This window comes from Anas acuta, chromosome 4 (genome assembly GCF_963932015.1).
Source record: "Anas acuta chromosome 4, bAnaAcu1.1, whole genome shotgun sequence".
NCBI classification, from domain to species: Eukaryota; Metazoa; Chordata; class Aves; order Anseriformes; family Anatidae; genus Anas; species Anas acuta.
Genome location: NC_088982.1, coordinates 1,975,739 through 1,988,589, shown reverse-complemented (window position 1 = coordinate 1,988,589; position 12,851 = coordinate 1,975,739). Strand labels below are relative to the sequence as shown.

At 39.7% G+C, this 12,851-nt stretch overlaps 1 protein-coding gene across 7 annotated transcripts in view; it reads right to left on the bottom strand.

Moving 5' to 3' along the window:
- The window catches only part of ALMS1 (ALMS1 centrosome and basal body associated protein), a 68,035-nt gene that overhangs the window by 36,480 nt on the left and 18,704 nt on the right, over positions 1-12,851 (bottom strand). For all 7 annotated transcript variants that reach the window (XM_068679523.1, XM_068679527.1, XM_068679524.1 and 4 more), the window contains exons 4-6: positions 7,507-7,624; positions 3,808-5,992; positions 395-551 (exon numbers count right to left, since the gene is read on the bottom strand). In XM_068679523.1, coding sequence (XP_068535624.1) covers positions 395-551; positions 3,808-5,992; positions 7,507-7,624 — 2,460 coding nt within the window. The remainder of the gene's footprint in view (positions 1-394; positions 552-3,807; positions 5,993-7,506; positions 7,625-12,851) is intronic.

Below are 12,851 nucleotides of genomic sequence, written 5' to 3'. Positions count from 1 at the left end.
CTGAACAAACCAAGGAAGCCTTGGGGAGAAAAATAAACCAAGACTTACTACTCTCACAGAAAGAAAATGTTCTGCAACACTTCTTTAACCTTTAGATACAAAGCATTTGCTTCTTAAGAAGTGTTATGAAAAGAGAAATAAAGATAACTGGTATCACACTGGCTAGATGCCATACAGCCTGAATTTCTTAGTGAAAATGCATGCTTCCAATGGTTTTAATGCTTATTTTTCCAGTTCAAATATCTCACGTCTGAGATCAAATCGTATGAATGATGCAGAGCATCACAGAAGAAACATGCTTGACATTGCCAGGCCATGAACAACCTCACAGGTATATCTGAAGTTCTGTGTTCTCCAAGGTTTGCACATCACGAGACCTTCCCCTCCTACATACCTTGGGGCTGCTGGGTCCTCGCCAGCGTGTCAGTGGAGTCCTTCAGCGTTCTGAGCTCTGAAGGGGAAAATTCAACTTCCCTGATGGGTCCTCGGGGCACAAACGGCGTCAGTATAGTTCCAGGTGACTGATCAATGCCGAGGTTGCGAAGGTATATCTGACAAAAGAAATAAGGAACACACAAGGCACTCTTAGGGAATGCTAATGGATTCTGAATTGCACGTTTTCCCTTCATCTTAGAACAGAATAGAGCAGATGAGTTGGAAGAGACCCACAGAGATCATCAAGCCCAACTGCCTGACCACTGCAGGGCTACCCAAAAAGTTGCAGAGAGCAACGAGGTCACCTCTCAGCCTCCTCTGCTCCAGATAAAACACCTCAGCACTCAGCCTCTCCTCACAGGACATGCCTCCCAGCCCTTTCTCCAGCTTTGCTGCCCTCCTCTGGACACTTTCAAGGACTTTCACATCTTTTTTTTTATGTTGTGGAGCCCAGAGCTGCACACATCATTCAAGGTGAGGCTTCACCAACATTGAAGAAAGCAGGAGAATGACCTTTTTTTGACTGGATATGCCATTTTTGATGCACCCCAGCGTGTGCTTTCCCCTCAGGTCCCTTCCTGCTGAGCTGGCCCAGAAGGACACCATCGGAGACATCATCCCTGGCCTAACTAAAATCCAGAAAGACGAAATTTAATGCCTTGCCTTCATCCACAAGGTGGATGACCTTGGTGCAGAAGGAGATCAAATTAGAGAAGGCCTTCCCTTCACGAGCCCACAGTTGACTACACCCAGTAACAGCTTTGTTCTTTAAATGTCTTTTAGTAGCTCCCAGGACAATCTTCTCCATAACTTCTCTAGGAACTAAGGTTAAACTAAGGTCTGTAGCTCCCTGGGTCTTCTCTCATGCCCTTTTTGTGGATGTGTATAGCATTGGCCAGCCTCCAGTCAGCCAGGACCTCCCCAGCCTCCCGTGACCTCTGGTAAATGGCTGAGAGGGGTCCAGCTGTAACATCCTCTAACTCCTTCAGCAATTTGGCATGAATCCTGTCAAACCCCATGCACTTACGAATGTTGAGCTGATAAAATGATTCCCTTACAATTCAGCGACCACAGACGGAGCGTCGCTGCTCCCCCGTCACGGTCCTCCAACTCAGTGGCCTGGGCAGCACAAGATCTGTCATTACTTTTAATCAGTGAGGCAAGAAAGTCATTAAATGCCTCCTCCTTCTCCTCATCCTTACTTACCAGGTGCCCATCTGCATCAAGTATCAGCCCAGCGTCTTCCTCAGACCTGCTCTTGCTGCTGACTTACTTTAAAAAGCCTTTTTTGACGCCACCTTTTTCTTCCCAAATGGGTTCAGCACAGACAGCTTAACATGATCAGACTTTGAAATTTAAACCAGACAGCAGGAAAGTTCCTCACTCTTAAGGAAAAGTTCATTATGGGCCAGTCTTCAAGGCAAACAGTTGTGAACCCTTTTGCCAGAGCTGGTTCAAAACAGTAATGAATTATTTTTGGTGATCTTGCTACATGGAATAAACCCACACTGGACTAGGGATGAAATCAAGTTCTATCCACAACCAAGATTTAGTTTTACTAATGTAGCTAAAGCAATAAATCACTCCATATGGCATAAAATGTCTTTTTTTTCCTTTTCTATACAGAAAAGTACAGACAAAATGCACACAAGCATTATTTGTAATTGTATAGTACATGTGCATATATTATTTGAATAATGTATTAAATAAGAAAATACTATCCAGGTAAAATTTCTTCATTATCATTAAACATTAAAAGCAGTTTACAGAAGCAAAACTAAAATCTGACTCAAAAATCTAAAAAATGTGTGATTATATATATAGAGAAAAACATAACAAGGATGAAACCAACTCTGTGCAACACCCAGAGGTTGTTGGTTCAGACACACACAGCATCATGCCCTGTATTAATATATTTTGAAAGCTGGAACAGTCTCTCAGAAGGAAGAGCCTATCAAAAGCCACCTACGGTCTCCTGAGAAAATTTCTTTCTTTTTAGCAGAGTATCTATGTTTATAGATATTATATACAGATAAAAAAAAAAAAAAGTTAGATTTTATCACTTCTAGGGGGAAGACATTTTCAACTTATACTACATCCTAAACTTGCCAACCATATGAAATAAATGAACTTACAGACTTATGGCCAACTCTATCCCCTATGATACTATTATAAACCTATATTTTAATAGCTTATGTGCAACCTGATCCCCTTTACCTTGTCAGTGATTTATGAGAACAGAATCCTCAAAACTACAACTGGAGAACACGCTTCATTATATTGATGAGTCCATGATTCATTATATTCATTAAAAAATGGAGGTAGCAGACAACCCTTATATCTCATGAATTCCATTTAAAATATTCTCCTTACAACATTTATATTTGTTTCAACATGTGTTTTCAGAGACATCCCAGAGAGGATAGCTTCTAAAACATAGTTCCAAGGACCTAATGATTAGGGGAATCATCTTGCAAGAGCAACAGCCACACACTCAGAAGATAATTACATGTTTATGATTAACACAAATCTGCATTTAATTTTCCCTAACGCTCAGTATAGTTAACATGGCTGCCACAATCTGCCCTCCACTGGCACCAACAATCCTAAAATGGAGAAGGGAGAACTGAAATCTGCATTAGCCAAATAGGAGAGAGCAAAGGAAAGGTATGCAGAGCCTTCGAACATCATTCACGAGCAATATAAAGAATCAGGAATTTATCTCTTAGATACCGGAACAAAGTGAACAAGAAAGAAGAGTATTTATAGGAGGGGGGGGAAAAAGGCAATTTGATTTGCCAAGAAGTTCTGTGTTGGTTTTGCTATTATTGCAGATCCGTGGGTGTGTGAAGTTCAGCTCTCTCTCCCGCAGCCTAACATTTCCTTAGTCAGCACTTGAGTCTCAACCTCACGTTTGGATAATTCTATCCTGATCATTTGAAAGAAGCTGGAAGATCAGAAATGCCTTATCAATGCTCTGCAAAAAGAGCTGTAAGCAACTTATTTACAAGTCTTTGTATCAAACATTTCACTTACCGCTAATGCTATGTCCTGTCCAGTGGGAAAAACAATGGGACAACTCTAACATCAGAATTATTAGAATCAGAAAAATGAAGTGTCCTTTAAGATTTATTAGCCATACACAAAAATAAATCACCTAGTATTTCTAGAATAACCATTGCATGACATGTTCCCAACACAACTGGATGTCAGAAACTAATTATAAGCATGACAGCCTCTCTATTCAGACAACCAATCCTTTGATACCTTCTGTGCTTTTGTCCTACTTGCTCTAAGGTAGCTGAATATACTCGTATCCCTTCATAATCAAAGGTAAAAAAAATTACAACTTTTTATGAGAACATAACTTACTGGGATCCTTTCTTCGATATTAAACTCTTCTTTTTCCGGAGTTCCCAAACAAGCTGTTCCAAAGGGGATGAAGTTATCGTCTTCTGCACTGGTGAAGAAGTGTCTGGAAACTGCTGAGCCCGAGCCCCCCTGGCTATTTTCCCCAGAACTAGCGGGAAGATTCAAACTATCTTGGGAAATATCCCCTAAATTGTCCATGCTGACATGACGAGTAGGAATATCTAAGTTATGAGGCAGTTGTTGATTTTCAAGGCCATCACAATTCTTCTGGTCATCAGTTGGAGAGTTTCTACCTTCTCTAAGGAGCTGAGCAAGTCTTTCACTGGAAATGAAACCATTTGGGTCTGAGCTTTGTCCTGTACTGTCACTTTCAGCATCTTTATCAACAGGTCCAGAAACAATCTCAGTTGTAACCTTGTGTATCGTGGAGCCTCCTAATCTATTTTCAGACACTCTTAAAACACTACTCGTTTCTTCTAAAGGCTGCATCACCTCTGTTGAGATTGCTGGCTGAACAACATCAGTCAGGGAGGTGTTCCTACCGGAGACATTTACTGAATTGTCAGACTGAGATCTAGTAAGAGGGTGAACATGCTCTAAGTTTTTCTTATGACAGTGCAAATTTTCCAGGGAATGTGTCTCTCCAGAAGCAGCAGCAAGACAATTTTTAGGGTTTTTACTACTATTTTGCGTTGACAAAATATTGTTCAAAGAACTGGTGATTGCACTGTGGGCTTTCTTTCTTGGAGAAATTCCACTTGGGTGAGACGAAGCCAGTGCATCAGGTATCTTGTCTGACTGGCTCATATTCCAAGTCCCCACCTTCTCCATGAAGCTAAGTGATGGGAGGGACTGAATTCTTCCAGTGTGAGGATATTTCAGTTTTAAGGACTCAAAGCATTTGTGATTTTCTTTCTGAGCACATTGCAGAGAATGTTCCTTCTCAACAGATGTAGGTGTACTGGTAGACAAGTTCCCAGAATTTTCTTCATTTAAGCACAAAGGAGAGGCCTGAATATCTGATTTGATCACTCGAGCACTGGGTTCTGCCTCTGTTTTGTTTGCAAATATCCCTGGAGTAGACTGATAGCTTGGACGAGCAAGGTGTCCAAAGAATGAACCATCACCTATTAGGAAATTAAATGAAGGGGAAATGTCTCTAAGTTTATGCCCCCTTTCTATGGAAAAATCTGAAATAGTTAATTCACCCCTGCGCACTCCAGGTTCTGCTTCCACTAAGGCATTCTCACCACGTGAAGAAGGAGCTTCCGTGTCCATCATGACGAGTTGTTTAGGTGTACAGTCACTAGGGCTCGTCACAACAGGGACAAGCTCCTCTTTCTCAAATCTAACTGCAGGAGATGTTTGTTTCTGCTGATCATCTAGGAAAGCTCCCTGGGGTTCATTAGTAACGGCCACGAATTTCATGCTTCCAAAGTCATTCAAACCTGCTCCATGCTCCTCAGACTCCCTGGCTATTTCAGAAGTCTTTGCAGAAAACGCATCTTGTACATCTGAAGTTTTACAACTGTCTTTCCTCAAATCAGACAACTTATTAGAGAAATCAAGCCCAGAAATATTCTTGTCTTTTTCCAACTTCTCTAGGTGTCTCACACATTCTTCTGACTCTGTCTTAGCCATTGTTACCTGCTCCATCTGCATCTCTCTTTCACATTTTTCTGAATTCTTAGTCAGTGCTGTTTTACAAGAGGAGTTTTCAGAAGATGAGAACTCATCATGCCTCATTAACCCTTTTTCCTTCTGTTCAAGCTCAAAACCAGGAGCTATCACATTGTTGTCACAAGAGAAACATTCATCTTTTGCAGAACCTTCCATTTTGTTCAGTCTACTTTGCTGGATTAGCATCGTTTTTGAAGTGGAGCTTGCTAAATTGTCACCTGTTTGGGGGATCGGTGTCTTCCCATTAGCGTCATTTTTGCAGTCTTCATTTGCCTCCTTGTCCACAAGTAGATGTCCAGAAAAACAAGAGGCTTGCTGAGACAAACCACCACTAAAACTGGCATCACAAGGTTCCCCATGTCTGAATGGAAGCGGATGCTGAGACAAAGTGAAGCAGTCACCGGGTGCATCAGAGGATCCTCCTGCATCTGCCAGACACTCAGCTTCTTCCACGTGCAAAGGCTTTGAATGCTCCTCAGAAGCACAAGAAACATCAGGGACTCCTCTATAAGAGACAAGAAAAGTCAGTACATTTCTCATGATGCTATTTATTTCAACATTTCCTGCTTAAGTGGAAGAGGCCAAAGTAGGACTTCATCCAAACCAGTAACTGGGATTTAGCAACATGCACATAAATACATCCCCTAAACAGAGCAAAATGCAAAGAAATGTAAAGAAAGTCTAAATAATATCGAAAACCTCTCCTGCCCTATAAAGTAAAGGCTTGAAAATTGTTTTTTCTACTTGGTCTGTCAGTATTTTTAGTCGGTTTGGGAATTAAAGGGTTTGTTTGTTTTTATTGTACTAACAGGATACTTCAGTTAAATAAATATGAAATAGACAAAGTCTAAAGAAAATCGAGAAAAAGATAAATAAAAAAAAATAAAGAGATTTGCCTAAGCAGTTTTTTAAAAAATGGAAATGTATATATATAAATTGTATATTGTATAAATTGCATATATATATAAATTGTATGATATTGATAAATAAAATACAAGAATCATCCACTTCAGTTTCTTTATATTAATTATTTCTATAAAGGATATTAAATGTAGTGGTTTTTTAATATAAAAATTATCATTAAACCTCATTTAATATTACTAAATGTAAGCAGATCATCACCTCTGGAGGAACTAAGTTCTGATCCACAAACTAAAGTCACAGTACGTTATATTAGGAAATAAATCTGCCCTGTCACACACCAAGTAAGTAGGAGGAAACAAACATCAATGACAATCTAAATATTTATCTTTACACGCACACTCTTTTCCTGTCTTTAATAAAGGGCAGAAGATTTCCTGACTTCTTTGCACTGGAGTTATGTCACACTTTTGTATGAAGTCTTTATCAAGACTTTAAAGAAATACTTATTGTAGTAAAATATTCTTTTTTTTTTTTTTTAATATATATAAAAGTAACTATTTTAAATGACAAATGTTGCTCAGAGTCATATAGAATGGTTTGAGTTGGAAGGGACCTTAAAGACCATCTCATTCCAATCCTTCTGCCATGGGCAGGGACACCTTCCACTAGATTTGGTTACTCAAAGCCCCATCCAACCTGGCCTTGAGCACTCCCAGGGAGGGGGTATAATATTATGCATCCATACATATGCTAGTATTTACTACTATAAATACAAGTTGCACCTGATTTCTGTCCCCAAAATTTGATAAAGTTTATTTCAGAATGTAAGAAAGCTAAAGAGATGTCTGGGAGGGCAGAGTTTTTCATTTTCCCATTTTCTTCAGGTACATTAGGATGAAAAGTTTATGAGCCTTTTCCCTTTTTCAAACCCTTTTGAAGGCCAAATAATGAGAAGAACTCTACTAAAGCCTTTTCTCTACTTAAAATAAATAGATAAAACAAAACATAATAAAAACAAGCAAACAACCATATATCTTTGTTATTTGTTTCTGTGACCATAAAATGGTAATTATTTAATTATGAAAGACAGGACAATTTATGGTCACTCAGGAGAAAAGTTGATTTCTGTCATAACACCAGGTAACTGTCTCCTACCTTAAAGGAATAAAATCCACTTCTGATTGCTGGAGAAGTGTCTCATCTGAAAACCTCCGGCCTTGTGTTGAATACGTCAGCAGGGGAAGACAGGGAGAGAATTGACTGTCCTGAATATCTTTTAAAAATAACAACAACACAGCAGTCAAAGTTTGCAAGGTAATCCCTATTTAACTGCCCTGCCAACTAACACAGCTTTCAAACTCAAAAACGTGCTAACTGCAGTCAAGATGATGTAACCCCATCATTTACTCTGCTGAAGCATATTCCTTTATGCATTAAATTTAGCTTTTCTTATGTACCAAACTCAAAGGTTTCCTCTCACCAATCTCAAAATGCTACATGACACTGACATCTCTAACTTACCCTTTTAACCTTAAATTTCCTTTTGTGCAAATCCCTATCCTTTTTTGCTCATTAGCCAGCATCTCTTCTAGTGATTTCCTTGCAGTCTGTACATGGGAGGACATCCACAGGGCTGCTACCCAGACCACCATTTATTCCTTTAAAAGAAGAGAAGCTCCAGTGATGTCTTCTCCAGTTGCCATTTTTTCCTAAGTTCTGCTTCCAGCAAAGGCCATATTTTTTTTTCTTTAGGATTTAAAGATGCAAGTAATAGTAAAATTGAGTTATCACAATTACATTAGCACCACTGTCTACTGCCATTAGCAGTAAGTTTTAGGTTCTATCATGCATTTCTTTGTTGTTTGAAGTATTTGGCATTTCCAACCTTTTTAATTCACTGCTTACAAAAACAAAAGGAAGTGTTTTATAACACAAGAATACAAACAACTGTAAGCTTGCATTTGATAAAAGTAAATGACAACATACACGTTTTGAAAGAAGCAAAACAATTACTTCCAATTCAATGATAAGTAAACAGATTTTTTTAAGCAAAAAAAAAGCAATTTGTCATCAACAATCTGACTTTCAGAATCAGAGTTCACATTGACTCCAATTAGGTTCATTAGTTTCCAACCATCGCAGACCAGCTATACTCTGGATCACTTACAGAAGCGTAATCACATCAGATAAGATGACCATTACACAAAAAGAATAAAACTTTAACATTACATCAGCTTTATCCCAAGGCTTTCCACAGCCTCTATTACATCACCTGATGAGTGGTATCTGACCAGAAGATGACCTTTGAGTCATTCTTAATTTAATATTTACAATTAATGTTTTTTAATTACTTTAGAACATTACATAATCAGAGCACGATTAAAGGAGTAGACATAATTTTATATCACACAGCAAAGCTGGATCCAAATACGGATGCCCCCTACTCCAGCCCCATCAGCAGCCATAATAAGAACAATAACAATAATAGATTGCTAGTTTCTTTCAGAAATTCCCTTTTATCTCAGCAGCTATCTCAACCACATGGCAAGCCTAACGTCTCCTAGAAGGAGCCAAATTTGTACCTTAGCATCAGTTGTACAGATGGCACAAACATGCTACAGCAACTTAAGTGAGGAGTCTGTTTTTCTAGCACCCAGTACCTCCTCAAAGCTAAACTCTCTCCTCTACTTGATTAAATAAATGCATTGCACTAGCAACCATTCCACTGCACGTTCATGATAATTATTTGCAATACCAAACAGGAATGAAAAGATACGCTACCTGCTTTTTTGGATGTTTATAGGAACAGGAGGATTTGTATCATAAAGGTGGGGGAACATATAACGAGCTACTTCTGAGCAACTGGACCTGAGAAAGCATTTGGAAGAGGTTCCAACGCAGACTGGTAAGCACCTGTGCCAAACAGGCTGATAAAATGTTTTACCCTTCCACACCCATTATAAAAGTAGGCAGAACAGCAAAAAGGAGAAAACAACACTGACAACATCAGCACAGAGGGAGCAAGATCCAACTAAGCAAGGAACAAGGCCAAGGATGTCTTTTTGCTACAAATAGTGCCTCGGGGCTTCAACCAAGACTGTGGCCAAATGTACTGGGTTGTTTTGTATTTACGTGGTTTTAATCACAATTTGAATCATGACTTAAAATCACGGAACAGGAGACTGATTCATTTCAATGTAATCTCTAACGTTATTTACAGCTTTAAGGAAAACAACGAGCTTTGTTTCCAGTGGCTGATATTAGTTTAGAACCAAATACATTCTGCACATTAGATTTCTTATTCCCAATCACTAACTGGAAACATACAATGTATTTAATCCACCATTTATTATGTTTAGTATATATTCATTCAAATTACTGTTTTTAATTTTGATTATTCTTGAAAATTCTGAGACAGTAGACTGACCACAGATAGCTTGCATACAGAATTGCATTAAAAATGCAAAACCATTTATTTTAAGAAACATTAAGCAAGTTGGAATCCAAACTATCTTAGCTGTATTAGATGCATTTTTTCCTCCCAAATCTTGTTTTGCATTTAAAATATTAGCGAACAAAGGAAATAGTAACCGTAGTTATTGAATTAGCCTTGTCATCTCCCATCATGATACACTTCATGTTCTCAGAGCTGGCATCTTATTTTTAGTCATACAATAGAGGAGGAAAATAAGCTCTCTCAATTTTCAGCTTAACTTCTTCACTTTGAATGAAAATGTATTTTCAAGCTAAACTGAAAATCAGAAGTGATTAAAGAAAAAAGCTCCCTGCACAATAAAGCCTGGGTGTGCTGTCATTGTAAATGAAGAGACAAAAAAGACTATGAGGGAGGGAACCAAAAAATAATTGAAAAAAAGCTGTCAAAAGCCGTCAAAAATAGATCCTGCCAAACAACTTTTAATGCATCTACACACGTATTGATAAAATAAATGTGCATATAGGCATACACACACACACCATTAAGTCACAATATTTGGCTGATAAATCAATGCTCTGAAGATATATTATATCAACACAAATTTAAGTACCACTCAATATTTGTGCTGAGAAATTCCACCTCGTACTCAAACTGATGAAAAATTATTTACCATTCTCCAAGCGGAGTTATAAACAGGAAATCCTCCCTACAAGGGTTTGCATCCAGTCAGCCCCTTCAATGGTCGTTCTCGTCCCGGTCCTACCCCAAACCCTGGCCCCTAGAAATCCCTACTTTCTTACAGAAGAGGCACAAGGATGAGGTAGATATTTGCGAGCAATAAATATCTCACAGCAGAGACCACCACTACAGGGCGGCCTGGTCACCTGGCATCGCACCATGGCAAATGGTATCACTGAATCACCAAATTACAGGGGTTGGAAGGGACCTCCAGAGCTCATCAGGTCCAACCAAAGCAGCTCCCTAGAGCAGGTTGCCCAAATAGGTATCCAGACGGGCCTTAAATATCTCCAGAGAAGGAGACCCCACAACCTCTCTGGGCAGCCTGTCCCAGCGCTCCGTCACCCTCACCATGAAGAAGTTCTTTCATATGTTGGTGTAGAACTTCCTGGGCTCCATTTTGTTGCCATTACCCCTTGTCCTGCCCCCACAAACCACTGAGAAGACGTTGGCCTCTGTCTCCCACACTTCAGATATTGATAAACATTGATAAGTTCCCTCTCAGTCTTCTTTTCTCCAGGCTGAACAGCCCCAGGCCTTTCAGCCTTTCCTCACAGGGAAGATGCTCCAGGCCCCGTATCATCTTTGTGGCCCTCTGCTGGCCTCTTTCCAGGAGATCCCTGTCTTTTTTGTACTGGAGAGCCCAGAAATACATACATATAGATTTTTATATAGGTATAGATCTTTATATGACCAAAGTCCAGCCATACATTTCAGGGGACAAAGCACCCTGGCAAATCCAACAGAGTCGAGGGCTACCTTAGAGGATGACTTGGGGTCATAATCATCAAGCCAGGACAGGAGCCCAGCCTATTACTGTACCCTAAATTGCAAAGGTGTTTTCTAAATATATATACAAGGAGAAAAACTGTTGCTAAGTAGTAACAAGGACTACTCTTGCCAACCTTTTGCTGAAGCTACTGTGGAAGTGGCATTTGCAGGTCCTGATAACCATAACTCAGAAGATACCCCTAAGATAAGAAGATATCATCAGAGGATCAGAGAAAACAGCCAAGTGATCAGAGAAGCACGCCTCACCACAAAAGGCTGTCAGAGCTAGATCTCGTTAGTGTAATCAAAGAGAAGATTACCGGTGACTCAATCACATTTGTATGTATGCACGTAAGACCAGAAATTTGGTAGTTAAGAGGATTTCAGTTCAGCGGACAATATATAATAACAACTCAACATAAAACACCAAAACTATGCAAACCCAGATGATAAGATACTCCGGAGTGCTTGCTTTAGATAGATCATTAATAACTTCAACCGCTATTTTTTTGCTTTAATTCTCTCTTCTCCGCTTCTTATACATCATCCTAAACAAGAGACCCCGAGTTCTCCACCTCCACCTAAAACAATGAAACCAAACCCCAAGAAGGGACGACCCCAGTCTCCCCACCCCAGCCCAGGGATGCATTTCCCCCTCCTTTTTTTGCACAGCCACCAGAATTTCACTCAGAAGAAGGGTGCTGGAGCTCAGTGCCTTGAGGCAGCACTCGACCGATGAGGCCAGGCAGGATGAAAAAAAGGGGAAGAGAAAAGAAGGGGAAGGAGCAGCTGTGATTCAGCACAGTTGCATCCTCAGTGGAAACCCTCTCCTCCAGCTTGCCCCCTGCAGCAACCCATAGAAGCACCCTTATGGAGTTAAATAAATCACATTTAACTGGGGCTACAAAACTAAAAATATTTTATACAATGTAACTCCATCCATGTCAAATGTTCTCTCCCTTCCAGCTCTTTTCTTTTTTTTTTTTGTTTTTTTAAACCTTTTCTAATCTTTCAGCACACAAACTCTTTTTTCAGTAACTTATTCTAGAGGGAGAAGGATCATTGCTATCGTATTTTGGTTGCTTACAATGATCTGGGGGCTCATTACACCCCGGCATAACCTAGGTTTTGCAGGCAGAGAAGCAGGTGCTCGATGCTTAAAGCAGCAAGTGACGTCAGTACAACACACTTCGAGGATCTTGTGTCAAAACAGTAATTCTTCCTGCTGTCGCTCTGAAGGTCAAAAGCTTCCTCACAGTTGAATTCACTGAACAAGCAAAGCTGGGCATGCTACTTTATCTTACAGCCTGCTGACAATTCTGAATGCCAGAGTCAAACTGCCATTTGTGGAAGATAAAAAAGGAAGGCAAAACAAAAACAAAACCTTCTTGGCTTTGTCAATCTGTTCCACAATGTAGCAGGAGCACTTTCAATGCAACTGTCATTGTGATTTTTCTTTCCACCACCAAAAGGTGATTCAGAACACCTTCTGAAGAGAGAAAGGAATACATTAGTATTATAGCTTACGTTGCTCCCTTCCCTCTCAGATCTGGAA